Source organism: Herpailurus yagouaroundi, unplaced genomic scaffold (assembly GCF_014898765.1).
Source record: "Herpailurus yagouaroundi ecotype Mexico unplaced genomic scaffold, PumYag 186, whole genome shotgun sequence".
NCBI classification, from domain to species: Eukaryota; Metazoa; Chordata; class Mammalia; order Carnivora; family Felidae; genus Herpailurus; species Herpailurus yagouaroundi.
The window spans coordinates 29,355,575-29,378,092 of NW_024412417.1; the positions used below are offsets into that span (position 1 = coordinate 29,355,575).

At 41.3% G+C, this 22,518-nt stretch overlaps 1 protein-coding gene across 1 annotated transcript in view; it reads left to right on the forward strand.

Annotated features, from left to right (window-relative positions):
* The window catches only part of DEPTOR (DEP domain containing MTOR interacting protein), a 139,135-nt gene that overhangs the window by 55,644 nt on the left and 60,973 nt on the right, over positions 1-22,518 (forward strand). The window contains exon 4 of the mRNA XM_040494318.1: positions 15,410-15,588. Coding sequence (XP_040350252.1) covers positions 15,410-15,588 — 179 coding nt within the window. The remainder of the gene's footprint in view (positions 1-15,409; positions 15,589-22,518) is intronic.

Genomic DNA, 22,518 nt, shown 5'->3' on the forward strand with positions numbered 1-22,518 from the left:
TTGAGTGGACAGGCAGGCAGAATTGCCCACACTCGGTCAGTGGAAAATTGACTTGCTCTTTCTGTTGTCTCTGAGAGTGTACCATGTATGATGTGATGGTCAGAATTGGCACAGGGTTCTTTCAGTCCCCACTGTTGTGCAAGTACGGAGTGTGGTTGAATCGTAATGGGTTATTCTGTCTCCCTTTCTGCACCTGTTGCATCCTGGGTTCTAGCCCAGTAACTACAGCAGCCACCTCTCCAAGGTGATTGTGTTCCATTTCTCCAACTTGGCCAGAAGCTCTTTGAGGTCATGGACCTTGGTCATTCTTATTTAGGAAAGAAGTCAATGGTTAGCCCCTTTCCCTTTTTCCTAACCTGTGGAGTGTTCAAATTTGAGTAAAACCGGTAATAGATATTTGATAATCTTAGATCACTCTATTTGTATTTTCTCATTGTAGGTTCTTATCATAAACATTCAAAGAATAAGAATACTAATCAGCCATCATTTACTGAGCACTCATTGCTCTAGGCAACATCATAAGTATTTTTCACACATTATTTCATATAATTCTTCCTATACCCTAAGAGGGAGAGATTTTCACCATTATTTTACAGGTAAGGCAAGTGAATTTGCGATGGGCTAAGTAATAAGCATTAAACCTCCAGTTCGAGAAGAGTGCTCCCACAGAAGTTTCTCACAGTGTATACTCTTCACTTTCCCACAATAAGCATTAACAGTTAAAAATTTTAATTCCCTGAATGAACCTGTAGAGATTGAATACCATCTCCAATATGCTTTGAATCCAATGACTCTCACTTACATCAACTGTCAAGTTTATTCCATCTGGAAGAGATTAAGAACTCAGAGGCTTTTCTAGAGGAAATAGCTTGTTTGTTTTTAAGTGCAGAGATTCTAGAGTGAATGGATCAAGAGGGATAGGGCATGATGAGGCTGTGCCAGACATTCTGCAGCAAAGAGGAAAAAGAACACACACAGAGTAGAAGAGGGGGCAGGACCTTCTGAGAGAAGAGGCACATATTGGAGCAAAGTAAAAGTGGATTTTTTTTTTAATTTTTTTTTTTACGTTTATTTATTTTTTGAGACAGAGAGAGACAGAGCATGAACGGGGGAGGGTCAGAGAGAGAGGGAGACACAGAATTGGAAACAGGCTCCAGGCTCTGAGCAGTCAGCACAGAGCCCGACGCGGGGCTCGAACTCACGGAGTGTGAGATCGTGACCTGAGCTGAAGTCGGCCGCTTAACCGACTGAGCCACCCAGGCGCCCCAAAAGTGGATTTTTTTAAGAGTGATACCAGGGGAAGGCATGGCTGGGACTTTTTCGGGAAGGAGGGTGTTCTTCCATCATTAGAGGCTTTGTGTGGAACTCCCTCCCCACTGTAGGTGGCTTTGTCTTGAAATGTAGAGACGAGTCCAAGAGGTGTAGTTGCTATGCTGTTTTTTTTGCTTATTTACTAAATGGAAACATCCCTACTTAATTATGGTCTCTTCACACAGAGCTGAGGAGTGTAAGCAAAGGCATTGTTCCGCCAAATGAAAACAGCACTGAATTGACAGAAAGCATTTATTAATTTCAGAGCCCCTGACAAAAGAGTCTTTCAGACCAGAAAGAAAGAAAATCCAGATATTTTTAACTGTATTAAAGTTCAATTTGTAGTTAAACTTTTGAAGTTTAATACACATAAAATACACATATCCTGAGTGTGCAGCTCAATAAATTTTCACAAGCTTCACACACTTAGGGAAACCACCACCACCCAAATAGTACTTTTCAAAGATTGTCCTCTGTAGCCTACTATAATTTAACATCCTAAACAAAATTGATTTTTATCAGTGTTAGCATTCATTAGAATATAACATTTCTTTTGAAGAAATTAAACTTCTTTGGCTTTTATGTGTTTCACCTGTCACCTGAATGCCACCTCCTGTCCCCAGATACTCGGAATTGGTTCTTCTGGTTAGTTTGAACTGTTGCCCAACCTGATGAGGATTGACAAGAGTCAACAAGGGTCTACTCTCATGGTGTGTGTATGTACCTATGTGTATTGCTTGTTCACTGCTACTTGGTGCCAGGCTATTTGCTAGATGCTTTTATAGATTAGCTCTAATTTTTATAACCCCATTGACGTAAGCATTATTATCTTTATGACCTGCAAGAGGAAATTTAGGATCGTAGAGCCCAACCACAGCTTGGAAATCACAGTTCAGAGATTCAAACTCAGGGTTGCTTCTCATTGCCACTGTCTCTGGAACCATTTGTGTTCATAGGCAGGAACAGAGGAGGAGGTAATCAACCGGATCACTCCTAGATGCCTTTCTTCCCTTTCAGTATCTATATACTTCTACTAACTCTTTTATGGTATTTATCTACCTTGCATATAGGTTTTAATTTAATTTTAATAAGCTTCCCACTGACAAGCAATTGAAGGTCAAGGGCTGTGTCTTTTCATTTCTGCATCTCCTGGGACATAGAAGATGCTCAATAAATATTTATCGAACTGATGAATGAATAAGTGAAATGACCAAAGTAGTGATTTTTTAACAGCTCTATTGAGATGTAACTCACCTACTATACAAATGACCCATTTAAAGTATACAAATTAATAGCTTTTAGTATATTCACAGATATGTGCAACCGTAACCACAATTTTAGAACGTTTTCATCACTTCATTAACTCTTAGCTGTCATTTCCCTGGCCTTTCATCTATCCCTATGCAACCACTGGTTTACTTTCTGTCCCTGTAGCCTTTTCTGTTCTGAACATCTCATGTGAGTGGAATGATACAGTACGTGGTCTTCTGTGACTGGCCTCTTTCATTTGTCATGTTTTCAAGGTTCATCCCTATGGTAGCATGTATCAATATGTCCTTCCTTTCTGTAGCCAAATAGTATTCCATTGTGTCCACGTATGTATGACATTTTCAGTTTTATCAGTTGACAGATATTTGGTTTGTTTCTGCTTTTTGACAGTAATGAATAATGCTGCTGTGAACATTTGTGTACCAAGTTTTTCTGTGGACATATGTTTTCATTTCTCCCGGACATAGAGAGAGAAGTAGAATGGCTGGATCGCGTAGTAGCTTTGTGTCTAGTGGTTTGAGGAACTGAGATGTTTTCTGAAGTGGCCGTACCATCTTCCATTCCCACCAACAGCTTATGAGGCCTCCAGTTTCCCCACATCCTTGCAAACAACTTATCATTATCTGACTTTTTGATTCTTGCCAACTAGAGGGTGTGAAGTGATAGCTCATTGTGGTTTTGTTTGCAGTTCCTGATGACCAATGATGCCTAGCATCTTTCTATATGCTTATTGACCATTTGTATATCTTTTTTTGTCTATGAAGATCATTAGTCCACTTTGAAATTGGGTTATTTGTCTTTTTATTATTGAGCTTTAAGTCAAGTTTTTATTTGGATTCAAGTTAGCTAACATATAGTGTAGTATTGATTTCAGGAGTTGAATTTAGTGATTCATCACTTACTTACAATACCCAATGCTCATCCCAACAAGGGCCCTCCTTAATGCCCATTACTCATTTAGCCCACCCCTCCCCACCTCCCCTAAGTGTTCTTTATGTATTCTGGATGCAAATGCATTGTCAGTCATATGCTTTGCAAATATTTTCTCCCATTCTGTGAGTTATCTTTTCACATGCTGGCTGGTGTCTTTGAAGCACAAGAGTTGTAAATGTTAATGTCCAGTTCGTCTATTTTTTCTTTTGTCACTGGTGCTTTTGGTATCCTAAGAATCCTTTGTCCAATCCCAAGTCACGAAGATTTACCCTTATGTTTTCTTATAAAAATTTTATGGTTTTAACTCTTCTACTTAGGTCTTTAATATATTTTGAGTTGTATCTTTCTACAGAGTATGGGGTAAGGGTCCAGCCTCTTTTTTTTTTTTTCTTTTTTTGCACGTGGCTGTCTAATCATCTCAGCATAATTTGTTGGAAAAATGATCCTTTCTGATTGGGTGGCCTTGGAACCCTTGTTAAAAATCAGTTGACCACCAATTTAAGGAGAAAAACAGATGAACATAGGGAAAAGGGAGGGAAAAAAAAGAGAAAGAGGCAAAATGTAAGAGACTCTTAACTGTAGAGAACAAACAGGGTTGATGGAGGGAGGTGGATGGGGGGCATGGGCTAGACAGGTGATGGGCATCAAGGAGGGCACTTGTGATGAGCACTGGGTGTTGTATGTAGGTGATGAATCACTATATTCTACTCCTGAAACTGATATTACACTATATGTTAACTGCAATTTACATAAAAACTTGAAACAACAACAACAAAATCAGTTGACCACAGGTGTATTAAAGCAGTGATTTTTTAATTTGTTTCAAGAGTGGCGTCTTATGATTGTCCAATGTAAGATCTTGCTTGAAAAAAGAGAGCAGAGACTGTTTTTCCTCCTCTTTCACACCACTTCCACAAATGTACAGGACAATGTTGTCCTACTGTCACCTGGCTCAGTAACCTGCACAAAAGTAGTATCCACTTCTCATTGTGTTCAGTTTTTTTTTTTTATCACTTTCTTACTTTTGTACAGTATATTTATTTTCCCTAGTTGGTATTGTCCTCAATTTTTCTCCACTACTTCATCTGCTTCCCCTAAACTTCTTTCTTTACCCCTTTTCTTTCTTTGTCTTTGGCCTCAAATGCTTCTATTTTCCAATAATTATGGAAGCATCCAAACTAAATAATAACCATTCCCTTAAAAGGAGCCTTTATGGTATGTTTTAGAACTAAGCTTCCCCTGACAGTTGTTTCAAAAGGCTCACAGAAGTTGGGATTGTTTTGAATCCATTGTAAAAGTGCTCAGTTTCTCTCCTTCTTGTGTAATTTTGCAGTTATGAAACCATGGCTGAATGTGGCCATTTAGGATTGTGGTCTTGCAGTTGCATTCGTATTCTGTCTAAAGCTGACTTAAGTTCTGAAAATGTTTACTGCAGTAACACTAAAAACCATGGGCAATGTGAAAATTACAACTCAGGTTCCAGAATATCAGTCTCTTCAGAGCATAAAATCATCACTAAAAAGTTCTAGTTTTTCTTCCATCAGATTTTAGGATAGCAAGCAAAGACGAAGGGATTTCACCTTTCAAAGGCAAATAACTTTATTTCTGTCGCTTGTGATATTTTTAGTTTTTAGTCGGTTGAATAACAAATATTTGTTGAGCGCTTAATGTATATGCCTTCCCTAGGCTCAGTTTGGTTTTTGTTTGTTTGTTTGTTTTCTTTTTTAAGAAATAAGGGGCGCCTGGGTGGCGCAGTCGGTTAAGCGTCCGACTTCAGCCAGGTCACGATCTCGCGGTCCGGGAGTTCGAGCCCCGCGTCGGGCTCTGGGCTGATGGCTCAGAGCCTGGAGCCTGTTTCCGATTCTGTGTCTCCCTCTCTCTCTCTGCCCCTCCCCCGTTCATGCTCTGTCTCTCTCTGTCCCAAAAATAAATAAACGTTTAAAAAAAAAAAGAAAAAAAAAGAAAAAAAAGAAATAAAAGCATTTAAGACATGGTGTCTTATCTTTCAAAAGCTTCTAGCTTAGCTTGAGTGCATTAAAAATCCAATGGATATATAAACCATGGTATTGACTTTAAGTTCAAATCAGAGAGAGATCTGCCTGGATTGTGCTTTAGTTGGGATACTTTCAAAGAAGGGTTAGTATTTAATCCAGCCCTTTAAAAGAGCCCCACTGTGTCATTTAGCCCCTAGTGCAAATGACAACCAGTGACCTTTTTGTCCTTTCCTTCAGGTTGGTGTAGTCCCTCATCTGTGCACAGGACTGCTCCTGAGGAATCGGGGCTGCACTTTAACCCTCCTTTTTACCTGAAGCCAGGCTTCCTTGTACCTGAACAAAGTACAAGTGATGCAAGTGAATGACCCGTTCACTGTATCACTGTGCAATGAACACCTCCCCTGCCTCCTTTTGCAGAGTAGAGAATGGAGAAATAGATTTCTCCAGAGAAAGAGAGCAGGGGAGATGTCAGGGAATAGCATGAGTAAGAAAAAAGATGAAAATTAATATGTTTAATTCAGTGTGTAATATGGAGACAAGTTAAGGATGGTAAAAGGTAATGTGTTGGCAAAGAATGGGAAATGCTGCTTTTCCTTTCTTTCCCTCACCCTTTCTAATAGGTAATGTTTTCACTCAAAAATATTAACTGAACAGCTTTCTGTTTACTCGTTCCAAACCTAATTATTCTGAAAACGATGTCAATTTGTCTGTATGACATCTGTTCTATAGATAATAGCATAGCACATAAGAATACCAATGCTCATGGAAGCATTTCTTCCTTATTAATACGTTCTTGCTAATCACAGAAGTCAATGTTATACATTCAAACTAAATGTTGGGAGAATACATCTAAGTATATTATTAATATTTGGGAACTACTTTATTATATTAGATATTAATATAAGCATTTTGTCAGAAACAAGCCATCTGGTTAAACAAGACTTAACCTCAATATAATTTCTTTATTGATAACATTTTTCCCCAGTTACAAAAATAGTGTATACTCTTTGGGGAATAATTTGAGTAATAGAGAATTCCATTAAGAAAAGGAAAATCATTCACAAACTACCCCCAGGAGTCTTAATATTTGGGTGAGTTAATTTTTAATTTTTAATGGTTATCATGTGTATAGAGTTACATATTTTGCCTTTCAAAGTAATTTATCATTATATTAACACACGCCTTTTTAAAAAGCTATCTCTCTATCTCTCTAAATCCTAAAGCACCTTTTTGGCCACATAATGCATATGGGTCGTTGTGAATCTCCCTAGCTTGTCCCCTTGAGTACCATTTACGTGTGTTCTCATGTTATAGAGGGCCTTCTCAACTATTTTGATTTTTTTTTTTCCGTGCACAAGGGGATCGTTATCAGCTTATTTCTATTTCTGTACTGGCCCCTAAATGTAGCAGTTCCTTCCATTGTAATGCTGCCTTCCCCCTGGCTTAAAGTCAGTCTGGGAAATCTGACTCAGATATATATCCAGGAAAGGTGGAAATCAAACTCACATGCATGATCAAAATCTGTTGAGTGCATGCTTACGGGAGGCAAGTATTGTTGGTGCCTAGCACCATATTTGGTATATGGCTTTATGTCATGATTACAGGCCATAACGGGACAATTTTGACTAAAAAATGAATATGTTCTATAAAATGTAAGTTTCTGAGCATCGTATACACTCCTGATTACTTATTAAAATAGAATTGTTATTCTTGTCTAGAGAAATGCACACAGAATCTTAATTCATTTTGTCACAAAGGGGTTTGATTATATCAGATAGTGGCTTCATCTAGAAAACTTTTATCATCATCACCATCACCACCATCATCATCATCATCATAGCTAAAATGTATTCAGTGTTTAGGGGGCAGCTGACACAATGACTGAAGTATTTATGCATTATCACACTCATATTGCACAACTCCCCAAGTTGTCACTGTTATTACCCCCAGTATACACATGGGGAAGCAGGGTCATGTGGCTAACACGTATGCAGAGTTAGGATTTAAGGCTGGATTTGCCTTTAATCTCATGCTTCCAAAACTACCCTACACTTTAAGTAAAGTAAAAACTAATAAATAAACGAGGAAGAGATAAGACAAAACTGTGAATGAGCTACAAATATTGAAATTGCCTTTCAGCTAGTAAATAAAAATAAACCAGTGTGGTACCTACTCTCCAAGATGGTTCCAAATATACATGCATGTTGCTCTTCCCATGAAGAGGTGCTGCATGTATCCCCTCCCCTTGAGTCTGGCCTGAATCTGATGACTTTATAAATATAATTCAGGGCAGTTGACATTCTGTGACTTCAGAACCTAGGCATGAAGAAGGCCCGGCATGGTTGATTGATTTTTGATGAGTGCCAATGTAATTCAACAGGGAACAAATGATCTTTCAACAAATAGTGTTGGAATGACTGGAGAGCCACATGCAAAAGAATGAAGTTGGACCCCAGCCCCATGCCTTATAGAAGAATGAACTCAGAATGGATTATGGAACTAGATGTAAGGACTCACACTGTAAAACTCTTAGAAGACATAGAAACAGATAAATATTCATGGGCTTGGGCTGGGCAGTGGTTTCTTAGTCATGACACCCAACACACAAGTGACAAAAAGAGAAAAAGGGATAATTTGGACTCCTTCAAAATTAAAAGCTTTTGGTTACAAACAATACCATCGAGAAAATGCAAAGACAACCCACAGAATGGGAGAAAACATTTGCGAATCACCTGTCTGATAATGGACTTGCATCCAGAATATAAAAAAGACACTTAACATTCAATAATAAAAAGACAAGCTAATTTTCAAAATGAACAAAGGGTTTGAATAGACATTTTCCCTGAGAATATATACAAATGGACAATAAGCACATGCAAACGTGCTTAATACCATTAATCATCAGGAAAATGCAAATCAAAACCACAGCGAGACACAACACCCACTAGGATGGTCCTAATGAAAAAGAATGGATGATAACAAATGTCAGCCAGGAGGTAGAGAAATTGGACCCCTCGCACGTTACTGGTGGGAATGAAAGCGGTGCAGCCACTAGGACAACAGTCGGGCAGTTTTCCAGAAAGTGAAACGTAGCTACCACCTGACTCAGCGACTCCACTGCTAGATGTGTATCCAAGAGAAATGAAAACATGTCTCTGCACAAAAACTTGTGTGTGGATGTTCACAACAGCATTATTCATAAGAACCCAAAATGGAAACAATCCAGATTCCATCAACTGATGAATGGATAAACAGAATATAGTCTATCCAAAAAAAAAAAAAAGAAGAAGAAGAATATAGTCTATCCATACAATGGAATATTATTTGGCAATAGTAATTGTGGAAGGGATGGAAATACTAATACATGCTACAGCATGCATGAATCTTGAAAACATATTAAATGAAATACAATTGGGGGATAGCTTGCTATCTAGCAAAACATCATTGGAATAAGTGGTAAGCCAAACTCTTGCCTTAATACTAGGACAACGTATTAGTAGTAAAATCAGGGCGCTTGGCTGGCTCATCCAGTTAAGCCGCTGACTCTTGATTTCAGCTCAGGTCATGATCTCACAGTTCATGAGTTCCAGCCCTGCATTGGGCTCTGTGCTGACAGTGTGGAACCTGCTTGGGATTCTCTCGTCCTCTAGCTCTGCCCTTCCCCTGCTCATTCTCTCTCTCTGTCTCTCTCTCTCTCTCTCTCTCAAAATAAACAGTAAAAAAAAAAAAAAATCCCATGAAAGGCTTTATCTTAAAGAGAGGAACCTGTATAGGGACATTAGTTGATTTTAAAGAGAAATGAGGAAGAACTAAGGCTGGTGGGGTATGTTTTAAATGGCAAGCTGAACCAGTGCGGGCAGACCAGCCAACAGTCTCTTTTCTAAAGCTCATATTGGCGACAGCGGCTCACCAGTCACTTGTCCAGAGGCCACTGGCTACTTAGCAGGAGCTCTAGAGGCCTGGCAGGTCATGTTTCTGGTTACAAGAAGTGATACAAGTAAACCCTATCCACTTGTCCTCTCCACACCCTGAAAGGAAAATTGTGGAGCTAAAAGGGGACAGAGTGGTATAAAGAGAGAGAAAAGCCAGGCATCTGCAGATGTGTCATAAATGGAGAGTATTGGTAGGGCAGGAACTCTAGATTCACCTCATCTCCACACAGGTTTTATAGGTTAGTTTTTGTTGTTGTTGTTGGTGGTGGTGGTCTGTATTTCTTTTCATAGTTTGACTAGAGTCAGGGTCTATATGGTCATATTCCACAGAATTTAGGAATCCATGTTAAATCAAACCTTCTGTATCAGATAATGACTTGGCAAGAATTATATTTAATCTAGATTATGTCTTTTTTTTGTTTATTTATTTATTTTTGAGAGAGAGAGAGCAGGGGAGGGGCAGAGAGATAGGGAGACAGAGGATTGGAAGCAGGCTCTGCACTGACAGCAGAGAATTTGACATGGGGCTTGAACCCATGAACTGAGATCATGACCTGAGCTGAAGTCTGACGCTTAACCTGACTGAGCCACCCAGGTGCCCCTAGATTAGGTCTTTTTAAAAAAAATAAATATGACAGGTAATATTGTGCTAATTTAAAGTGTGTAGTGTGTTACTTTAGTACATTTATATATCATAATATGATTACAGACATAGTGATATTTGTCATACTACATAATTCTAGTATAATATTATTGTCTATATTCATTATACAGTGCATTAGCTCTCTATGACTTATTTACTACTTGTTACAAGTTTGTACCCTTAAATAGCATCAGTCTTATCCATCTCCCCCCACCCAATCCCCTGGTGAACCACCCTTTTATGCTCTCTTTTTTATAGATTTCACTTTTTAGATTCCACATACAAGTTATATTACTCAATACTTGTCTTCCTCTATCTGACTTACCTCACTTAGCATAATGTACTAAAGGTCCATCCTTGAGTACATTGTTGTTGCAAATGGGAGGATATCTACCTTTCTCATAGCTAAATACTATTCCATTGTATATATGTACCCCATCTTTTTTATCTGTTCATGTCTTGTTGGTCATTTGGGTTGTTTTCATAACTTAGCTATTGTAAATAATGCTGTGGTAAACATGAGAGGGAAGATATTTGTTCAAAATCCTGTTTTCATTTCCTTTGAATATATACCCAGAAGTGGAATTGATGAATTATAACGTTGATCTATTTTTAAATTTTTGAGGAACCTCCATATTGTTTTCCATACCAGTTGGACCCATTTACATTCCCACCAACAATATAAAAGGGTTCCCTTTTCATCACATCCTCACTACCACCTGTTGTCTCCTGTCTCTTTGGCGATAGCTAAAGGGGTCATTTTTAATACTCTAGGGTAAAGATGTACAGTAAGGGAATGCATAGAAATGAGTTTTATTTATTCACTCAGCGTACACTTTTTGAGGATCTTTTATATTAGGAAACAACCATGAACCACATAGACAAGGACACTCATCTCAAAAAACTTAGGTGAGTGGATGATTACCCTAGGACTCCAAAGGCCTTGCAGGGAATTATGGGAGTCTTTCACAGTGGCACATGGTCCAGATCTGTGGGATCAGAGAAGACTTCTTAGAGGAAATGATGTCTAAAACTGGAAAACTGAGGAGACTAGCTTTCCTCTCTTTTCATGCCACAATATCTTACTTGAGAGCCAAAATAAATGAAGAAATGGTGGCATTCCTAATTTGGACATGCACGTGAGCCCTTCAGGGATCTTTTCTAGATTCTCATCTGTCCTTTTCATCTTCTTCGAAGGGCTTGGTCATTAAAATATTAGACATAATTCTTATTGCTCATCCCAACTCAGCTGTTACTAACCCTGGGAAGGCAGCCCAGGAGCTTTTTCTAAGGATGGATTGAAACACAGAAGAGGATTGACTTGGGAAAAGGTCTAAATAAAAAGATTTTTTTCAAGATTTTGTTACATGCTGAGCAAGAAGGTTTTTTTTTTTTATGAGTTCTGTTAGATGCTAATAGCTTTTATAAATACTCTTAATATAAAAGCATACACTTATATACGTGGAACTTCTCTTTCCAAAGATTTTTGATGATGATAGCAATTCAAGGAAGGATGTAGAATAGGCATTATCTTCCTTATTTAATATGGGGGCACAGAAGCAGTGAGGAACTACGTCATTAGTTTGTGGCAGAGCTGTGCGGGGCCCCCCAATCCTGTGCCCTGCCATGGCTTTCATATGATAGGACTCTGAAGAATCTGCTGCAAAGACTGGAGGGGGCACCAAGGAGTTTCCCTTGTCATTTCATAGCTGTGGGGCACAAGTTCATCCTGCGTGGGGTAGGCATGTAGGCACAATGATTGGTTAAGTAGTGTAACCCTTGGGATATACCTTGCCTTTTTGTACTATAAAACTGTTTTATTCACACTCATATATGATTCTCACAATCATGGGTGAAGATAGCATTATACTCTCAAGGAAAAGGATGCTGAACCAAGCAAAGTGGCTTGTTTTACATCTTATAGCTAAGTGATTCTGAATAAACGGAAGTGTTCAAATTGCTTGCCTGGTGTCCTTTCCACAGCAGATTGGGGCTCCAAGTCTGAAAAGCATGGAAAATGCACATCCTATGAATGGACATTCAGGTATGGAGGTTCAGTTACCCCCAAAGGAAATGATTTATAAACATGTATCATGTGCTTCTTTGCATGACCTTAATCAAATTTCCTACCCACAGCACTGAATGCTGCCATACAATTTTTTCTCATTTGGATGCAAATTATGTTTTGTAAATTCAGATATAATTGACACATAATATTGTATTAGAGAAATACATTTTTCTCGAGTGGATGAAGAAGGGGTTGGATTACAGTGGTCTCTAAGGTTTCTTCCTGCTCTAGAATGAAATGGTACAATTTGTGTTGCATATTATTGTTAGTTTGAAAAGAAATGAGGATTTTTGAAAGAAAGATGTAGAAGACAGGAAATTTATCAGAAATAGTTTTAAAGAGGAAAATGACACAATGATTTTGGCATTTTATGGAGTTCCATTTTTCATTGAACAAAGTGTTATGGGCACTATTGGACCCTACCCTATTGGACCTTATAGTTGAATAGGGGAGGTAGTCTTGAATCTGGTAATCACATAGACTTTACAGGGAACGATGAGATGACCTAACGGAGACTTGAGAATAGCCGAGATACAAAGGATAAGGAGTCAAACAAGCTTAAGGAGTAGAAGAGTGACACGGAAAAGTAGCAGAGAGCATTCCAACTGCAAGAATAACATATTCAAAGGTCCTGTGGTAGATGGAGTATGATATGTTTGAGGAGCTATAATAAGACTCTCTCTGAAGCAGACAGAGGTCAGAGGTGAAAATGGTCTGAAGGGCGTACACGGGAAGGATCGGGCATGCATTAGAGACCATATAAACGGTTTCAATCTTTAATTTATAAGCAACGAGAGGGGCGCCTGGGTGGCGCAGTCGGTTAAGCGTCCGACTTCAGCCAGGTCACGATCTCGCGGTCCGGGAGTTCGAGCCCCGCGTCGGGCTCTGGGCTGATGGCTCAGAGCCTGGAGCCTGTTTCCAGTTCTGTGTCTCCCTCTCTCTCTGCCCCTCCCCTGTTCATGCTCTGTCTCTCTCTGTCCCAAAAATAAATAAATGTTGAAAAAAAAAATAAATAAATAAATAAAAGCAACGAGAAACCTTTGAAGTGTGTCTTCAACAGCAGTAGGACATTATCAGGTTTGAGTTTTAAAAAGATAATTTTAATTGCTGTGTTTGGACTTAGATGCTTGAGGCTGGGTTGAGAACAAGAGTGAGTACATAGTAGAGTCTAATTAAAAAACGACTTAATTGGGGGGCGCCTGGGTGGCGCAGTTGGTTAAGCGTCCGACTTCAGCCAGGTCACGATCTCGCGGTCCGTGAGTTCGAGCCCCGCGTCGGGCTCTGGGCTGATGGCTCAGAGCCTGGAGCCTGTTTCCGATTCTGTGTCTCCCTCTCTCTCTGCCCCTCCCCCGTTCATGCTCTGTCTCTCACTGTCCCAAAAATAAATAAAACGTTGAAAAAAATTAAAAAAAAATGACTTAATTAGGTTAAAGGTGTTGGTGTTTGGGCTAAGGAAATGGCAGCGTCAGAGAAGGGAAGAGCTAGACATACACGAGCATGATTTGGGACATAAAATTCACAATTTATACTGACTGGGTGGGTGGATGCCACCTTTTTTCCTGGTGGGATGACGGAAACACCACTGGCACAGGACCAGGTTTGGGAGAAGAACAGGAGTTCAGTTCTGGGCTTGTTGGTTTTGAGGTATCTTTGAAAGGTCTGTGTGGATACAAAGGTCTGGAGTTGGGAATGTCGGCCTGATCTAGAGACATAAATTTGGGAATCCTGGGGGGCGTGGATGGCAGTTAAAGCCTTTCCCTGAGTGACTATGGAATGAGAAAAGAGGTATTTGGAGGAACTGAATCTCAAGATATTCCAGCCTTCAAAGTCCAGGGAGATGAGGAGCCAACGCAAAGGTAGCTGAGAAAGAGGTAAGAGCTGAGAAAGAGGGAAAGAGCTGAGAAAGAGCTGAGAACAGAGGGACGGGACAGGAGGGAAAGCAGGAGAGCATGATGTCCTTCAGGACGAGGGAAATGGTCAGTAGCATCTAATGCCATGCTATTAACATCAACCAAAATGGGGACCTACAAGGTGCCCATCATGTGTGGATGCAAGGGAGAATGCTGTGGCCCCGTGGGAGCTATTTCGGAGTGTAGTGAGGACAGAAGTGAGGGGAGTTGGAGGATGCTGGAGAAGGAGGTGTGAGAAACAGTTTCTGTGGGGAGGGGATGTTGTGAAGGAACGGCTGACGTCAGTTCGGTCTACTGTAACAAAAACCGTAGACTGGGTGACTTAATAGACTCTCATGTCTCACAGCTGGGAGGCAGGGAAGTCAAGACCAAGGCACCAGCAGTTCTGCTGTCTGGTGAGAGTCCGCTCCTTGGTGTGCAGACGGTCTCCTGTTGCCTCACCAAGAAAGAAGGAGGAAGCAGACTCTGTCTCTTCTTGCAAGGGCAGTAATCCCATCATGGGGGCTCCACCCTCATGAAATAATGACTTCCCAAAGGTTCCAGCTCCCAGTGCCATCACACTGGGCATTATCGTACCAATATGTGAATTTTGAGGGAACACAAATGTTCGGTCTCCAGCGGTCATCTTATTGGCTCAATGATTTGGGAAACCGAATACTTGCTTTAGGAAAGAAATACTAGCCTTTTTAGAAAGGTGGGATGGGGCTTGGTCAGTAAATTATAACTCCTTTTCAAGGTGGCTAAACTGCATGCCATGTGCTAATGTGGGCTTTAGATTACATATCCAGTTTTTTCCCATTTTTCTTTTTTTTTTTTTAATATATTTTTAAAGTAATCTCTACACCCAACGTGGGCTTGAACTTATAAGCCTGAGGTCAAGAGTCAACATGCTCTACTATTGCAGCCAGCCAGGCACACCACCAGTCTATTTTTTTTTAAGAGAGAAAGAGAGTATGTGCATGAGTAAGGGAGGGGCAGAGAGAGAGAGAGAGAGAGAGGGGGAGCATCCCAAACAGGCCCCATACCCAGCAAGGAGCCCAACGCGGGGCCCGATCCCACCACCCTGGGATCATGACCTAAGCTAAAATCAAAAGTCAGAGGCTCAACCAACTGAGACACTCAGCATCCCCCCCACCTTTTTTTTTCTTAATTACCAAGAGACAATGCACCTTATTCAGTCCTGAAGCAGAACCTTCTCTTAGAAGTTACATCTGTAACAGCACACGACAGCTACATCTGTCTGTCTAATAACTTTGCTGTGATACGTCACAGAAGCCTGTGATACAGGATTTCAAATGAACTACTTTCCTTCCGTGTAGGTTTATTTTTCTTCCCTTCCTTCCTCCCAGGCTGATGAGCCCTGAAAACACACTCCTGCAACCCAGGGAAGAGGAAGGGGTCAAGTATGAGCGCACCTTCATGGCGTCTGAATTCCTGGACTGGCTGGTGCAGGAAGGCGAGGCCACCACAAGGAAGGAGGCCGAGCAGCTGTGTCACCGGCTCATGGAGCACGGCATCATACAGCATGGTGAGCACATGGGTCAGCTCTTGCCAAGGTAACAGACAACCCGGAGACCTTGCGACTTTTACAACAACAAGCATTTATTTCTCACTCGTGGGTCTGTAAGTCAGCTGTGCCTCTGCACGGGGTTGGGGTCGGCTCGGCTTGTCTCCAAACTGGGCTCAAGTTCAGCTGGGCTGGCCCTGCGTTCTCATTCTGGGACCCCGGCTGAAGGAACATCTACTCTTTGGGATATATTGTTTACATAGAGGAGGGCAGAAGCTAAAGAGAGGAGGCAGATTCTTACAGTGTCTCCAAAAACTTCTGTTCGGATGTGATTTGACATCCCCAACTCCCACATCCAGTCGGCTACAGCAAGCCATCTGGTCCAGTCCAGATGGGAAGTTGATGCTTCTCACAAAGTTGGTTGCGAAGGGAGAATGAATATTTGCTGAACCACAGTACAAGCTGTGACAATGAAGAGGTGATCCAAAAGGCCTCGTAAAAGTTTCACTTTCTGTTTAGGGCTGAATCATAATGATGCCATATAACCTGTTGGTTAAGAACTATATTAGTTATCTATTGCTGCATAAGAAATTACTCCAGAAATTAAAGGTATAAAACAATAATAAGTGTTTGTTCCCTTGTAGAGTTCCTTTGGGTCAGGAAGTCGGGAGAGGCTTAGCTTGGTGGTTCTGGGTTGGGAGTCTCTTGTGAGGTTGTGGTCAAGATGTTGGTCAAGGGTTACGGTCGTCTGAAGGTTTGACAGGCTACAGGTTGGCTTCCACGGTGGCTCACATGTGTGCCTAACAAGTTGGTGCGGGAAGTTGGCAGAAAGTTCCAGTCCAATGTGTATGGACTTCTTCATGAGGCTGCTTGAAAATTCTCATGACATGGCAGCCCGGCTTCTTGCAGGAGTGATCTAAGAGAGTGCAAGACAGAAACCACAGTGCCTTCCAAGTGAGCCTTGGAAGTCACACACTGTCATTTCTTCAGTGCTCTGCTGGTTACCAGGTTAGCCCTATTTGGTGTGAGAGAAGACTGTCTAAGGGTGTGAATCTCAGGAGGCCAGGATCACTAGAGCCATCCTGGAGGCTGTCTCTCACAAAAACATAGGCTCTGGAATCCCAGCTGCACTAGTTACAGCTACTTGCCTTCTCTCATCTGTAAGATGGGGATATCTACACAGGCGATTGTAGGAGTAAATGGGGTAGATGTAAAGCACTCAGTTCAGTGTCCTGTTCTTAATAAGCACTCATTTAATGTATTAGCATAAAGTATAAGCTTTAAACAGTGAGGACAGGGCTAGGAACCAGACAGGCACATCAGCCTCCAACTCGCTATGAAAGGCAATACTTGAGTTATTCCTGCTGTGAACTCCCCTAGCCCTGCTTCTGCACAGGCCTAGGACTTCTATCCCAAGGTTAGGAATATAATAATGGAATTATAGAGATGAAAGGCACTTTCAAACTTAATTGGAACAGGGTTTTACACCTGCAGATTGCAACCCTTTAGTGGGATGTGAGATAAACTTAGCCATTGCCAGCATTACTTCTACTTAAAGTATGGTCTGGGGACCCACAGTGTTACCCGGGAGTGTGGTAGAAACACGGAATCTCTGATTCTACCAAGTGCTGCTGAATCTAGTCTACATTTTCACATGATCCCCAAGTGGTTTGAATGCACATTAATGTTTGAGATGCAGTGGACTGGATTTAACTAGAACAGAAAATATCAGAGCGTGTTTTATCTAGTGAGGTTATGCATTGCTTTGTAAAACTTTGATTTCAGCTAGATAGTTGTATAAACATATGGACATATTCATGTGTGTATTGATTTGCTACATAAAAATTGTCACTGCGCACTGGCGTCAAGTATTTTGAAAGCCACTGACCTAGAGGCATTCCTTAGAGAGGCCCTCAAGCCACTGTTTTCCAGGATGGTTTCTCCTTGCAATGCTGCCACGATTGAACTCATAGCTGTTTGTTGATGGCCTCATATGTCTGCTGATGTGCTAAGCTCACTGACAGTAAGAAGCTGAATAGAGGGAAGAGTGCCAGTGTGGCCTCTGGCTTTAGACAGCATAGTCTTGTTTGAACTAAAAGATGGATCTAAAAGCAATTAGCAAACAATAGAAGGTGTGCTTTTTATTTGTCTATTTTATACTCTGTGCTGGGCACTATTCTAATGATGTCACAAATATTAACTTATTTAAACAGGCAGATATTCTTTTTGTTATTTAAAAAAATCTTTTTTAACATTTTAATTTATTTTTTATTTAAAAAAAATTTTTTTTAACATTTATTTTATTTTTGAGACAGAGACAGAGCATGAACGGGGTGGGGGGGGGGCAGAGAGAGAGGGACACACAGAATCGGAAGCAGGCTCCAGGCTCTGAGCTGTCAGCCCAGAGCCCGACGTGGGCTCGAACTCACGGACCGTGAGATCGTGACCTGAGCTGAAGTCGGACGCTTAACCGACTGAGCCACCCAGGCGCCCCATTTTAATTTATTTTTGAGAGACAGAGAGACAGAGCGTGAGCTGGGGAGGGACAGAGAGAGCGGGAGACACAGAATCCGAACCAGGCTCCAGGCTCTGAGCTGTTGGCACAGAGTCCCACGTGGGGCTGGAACCCACCAACTGTGAGATCATGACTTGAGCTGAAGTCGGACGCCTAACCGACTGAGCCACCCAGGTGCCCCAGATATTCTTTTTGTTATTGTTGCTAAGTGTATTTTATTGTAGAAAGAACACCTAACATGAAATCAATCTTCTTAACAAACTTCTAAGTGCACAATGTAATATTGTTGACCATATGGCAGGTGTTCTTATTTTCTCCATTTTACAGGAAAGGAAACCAAACCACCAATAGATTAAATAGTTTGTCTGAGGCCACTCAGACTTATTGGGTATTTGCCAATAAGTGTGAACTCAGAGTTTTAGTTGGAGTGTGGGGCTTTCCACAGTGAAAAACAGTGCATTTGGGTTAGAGTTAGTTCTGTCGTCTTTGCTACAGACAGAAAACTTGGTGATACCAAGTTCCATACACAAATAGCCTCTTACACTACAGTTCACTGGCTGATACTATAACATCTTCAGAGAGAGGACAGAGGATGCCACACATTGTTTCCAAATGATTCCAAAGAGTGAGCATTACACTTCAACTACGGTGTAATTTTGTGATGCTATAAACACAAACACCCTGACGTTGCAATGTGAAGGATAAAATAAGGCATCACTGTTGGCAAATCTTAACCCCCAAAGTTTGCTTTCCGTGATTTCAGGAGGATTGCATATTCTCTGTCTGTAGACATCAGAGTTTCCAAGGAAGTTCTAGTTTTCCTAATACAGCAATTCATTGCTAGATTACAGGTTCTAACTTCGAGTTATGAAAATATGGCTACCACGTATGTGTATGTTAGAGCTAATGACAAATGCCAGTTGGTGTCTTAAGCAAAGCTCTGAATTCTCTAGCTAATAATTAACTTCACAGGTTAAACATTAAAGAAGGTCAGACGTTAGGCTTTGAGCAGAAGGTTTCTAGGTAAAGGTGGTTCCCTAGACTGAAACCAGTAGGCATAAAAATCAGGCCCACTTACGAAATTCTAACCATTTATGAAGGGTGAATGATGCTGTGTAATCCAGAAGGAACTTGTTAGATGCGTCATTAGCTTACAAGCATATGTATGTGTATATATGTGTCTGTGTATATATACACACATGCAGGCATATATTTCCATATTTATACAAATGTATGTAAGTTGACCACATAGCTACATATTTATCCAGCTTTTCCATTTATTAAGGTTTACCGTATATCAGGCACTGAGCTAAATAATTTATAGATTTTAATATGTTGTATACTTAATATGTATGTGTTTCACACATATGACACATATATATATATAATCTTATTAAAATCTAGCAGCAATTCTGTGACATTGTTGTTATTAATATTATAGTTTTCCAGGGAAAAAAAAGCATAAGTTCAAAGCCTTTAAGATATTTTCCCAAGGCTGCATAGCTAACGAGTAGCTACTAGGTGTTGTGCCTTATTCAGATGTTTTCCTTGGCCCAGGAGGTAGTAACTGGGTGTGGCCACCTACAGTGGGATGAACACTGTCTTGGGAGGGAGACAGACAAGAATTAGATCCCAGTTCCTCCATCTACTGAGTAGCCATGTTGACATCTCAATTCTTCCATTCTTTAGGTTTTTAGATTTCTGAAATTAGAATTCTATACCATTGAAAGCTATGTTTTCATTTTGGGTGGGGGGGAGATCATATGACCACCCACATGTTCCAAAAGGACTCAACATATAGTTGGATTCATGGCTACAACTTATCAGAATGAAAGGACACAGAGAAGGATCATCCAGGGAAAAAGACACCTCAGATGTTATCGGGAGAAATCCAGACACAGCTTTCCTATCCTCCCTCCCAGGGCCACACAGACCTGGCTCCTTCCTCCAGCAGGGACATATACTAACACATGTGCAGTGTCTCTGCCCAGGGGAGCCCATTTGAGACACAGAGTACGAGGTTTTTGTTGGGGGTTGCTCACGGAGGTACACTCTGCCTGCTTGGCCAGCCACAACTCTCAGCATTGCAGACTCCCAGTAGGAAAACACGTATTCTCCATAAATCATAGTGTTTGTACAAACAATGTAGGCAGGCTGGCAGAGCAGAATTCAGGTCCCCAGGTGGGTGAAGTTGCCTTATCGTAAAGTTACCTAGGGAACCTTCCAAAAGGCAAGTTCCCAGATGCTAGTAACAGGCCAGGTCCCCAGGCGAGCCCTTCTGTATCAGGGCTGCTATGGTAACCCTCCTCCCCGCACAGAGCTGCCGTGGAGGTTACATAATAGCAGTTGGCCAAAGCTTTCCACAGGGCGTCTACGTCTTATGGCCCCCAAATGCCTGCTATGGTAGGCGATCTGGTCCATTGTAAATAACAGTTAGCATTTATAGAGCCCCTACCACGTGCTAGCCACTGTTGTAACCACTCTACTCATTTACTCACTTACTCCTCTCGAGTTAGGTATCATAATCATTCTCCTTTTAAAGATAAGTTAAGAAACTTGCTGAAGACAAGAGCTAGTAAATGGTAGACTCAGCATTCAAATCCAGGCAATCTGGCTCTTCATCAGCAACGACGACTGAACACCGGTTGTAAGCTCCACTAGGTGAGGGAGAAAATTCCTCAACTTGTATTGCGTCAGCTCACACGGCCTGGCACATGTCGTAACCATAAAAATTGCTGGTTCATAAAATACACGATTCCCGTGCCCCAAACAATGACCAGGTGCCTGGAGATGTTTGTATAACCTTCGCAAAATGCCGCGAACGCGTTTCTCTACTCGCATAAAGTATCTCCCTCAACTGCCTTAGCTGCTTTCCAGCTCTCTTTTCCTTACATGGAGGGGGATAGAAAGCAGATAATCACACGGGTAAATTGTTCACAGCTGCAGCCGTTGACCCTGGATAATCAGGCTACTGCTGTTCTGTCCAGGCGTATAATTTCCTCTTTTAAAGATTTAGTCAGAGCTCTTCAACAATTTCAACACTTCATCAAGCCCTCTTTCTTTTTCTTTTGTTTTAAGAATATATTTATATAACATTTTGCAATTCCCAAAGTGGTTTTATGTATATTAGCCTTTTAATCCTCCCAGCTGCTCGGGGGTAGTTGTGATTATCCCATTCTGCAGCGGAAGACAGTAGCTGAGACGTTCGGTCTGACAGCCATGGAGAGAGAGCTTGGAACCTGCCACCCAGGAAGCTAGATGCCAGAGCCAGACAGGAATTAGCCCCATCTTACCAGTAATTACGATCACTGACAAGAGTTCAGCCTGAGCCTGGAATAGCCTGCCTAAAGAAAGGATGAAAGAGAGAGAGAGAGAGAGAGAGAAGGATGGGAGGAAGGGAAGAAAAATGGCCCTGATGACTGAGGCTGAAGGCAAGATTGCAACTGGCCCAAGACTGAGTGATACTTCGGAAAAGAAAAGTATTCTGACAGTTAGAACACTAAGGAGGACTTGCCCCAAGACTACTGCAATAGGAGTATTGCAGTGGTGAAGGGAGATGGGGCCAAACTCTGAATACTGTGAGGACAGAACAAAGGGGTCAGGAGATGGAAATTTATTAATAGGAGACATCAAGCGTAGAGGGATTCTTTTCTTTTTTCTCTTTTCATTTCTTTTCTTTTCTTTTGAGAGAGAGAGAGAAAGAGATGGGGAGAGGCAGAGGAGGAGAGAGAACCTTAAGCATGCTCCATGCCCAGTGCGGAGCCTGACACGGGGCTTGATCTCCTAACAGTGAGATGATGACCTGAGCTGAAATCAGGAGTCAGACGCTTAATCGATTGAGCCACCCAGGCAGGCGCCCCTAAGGGGATTCTTGCTAAACCAGTTTAAGAGAATTCTTAAAGAAGGTAGGCCAAGGACTTGCAAGCAAAGATGGAAGAGGAGAAATTTGGTCAAATATCAAGAGTGATTGAATATCGAGGGTGGGAGGGGGTGGTTCTCACCAGACTGACTTAGGAGGATTCTTTAAGACTGGGCTGGGCAAGCCAAAGACAGGATGGGGGCCAAGGTCAAGGCCTAATAGAAAAGAGGGTTCAGGAGAATCTGACTATAGAGTCAGAAAAGGACTCTGTCAATAGCAACCTACCATTGCTGGCCTACCCTCCCTTCCTGTCCATCAAGACTCTCTTACTCACGTTCTCTTACTTTTGGCCTTTGGTAACTTCTTGCTACCAACAAGAAGATTTTTGTATTACAGATGGCATCCAGTCAGTATCTTCATTTTTCTTTACCCTTAACTAGAATGTTCAGTGCTTTGAGTACAGAGAATTGGTTTTCTCTCTCTGTGTCCCCAGTGGCTTGGCATTGGTATATTGACTATTCAGAAAAGAAAGAAAGAAAGAAAGAAAGAAAGAAAGAAAGAAAGAAAGAAAGAAAGA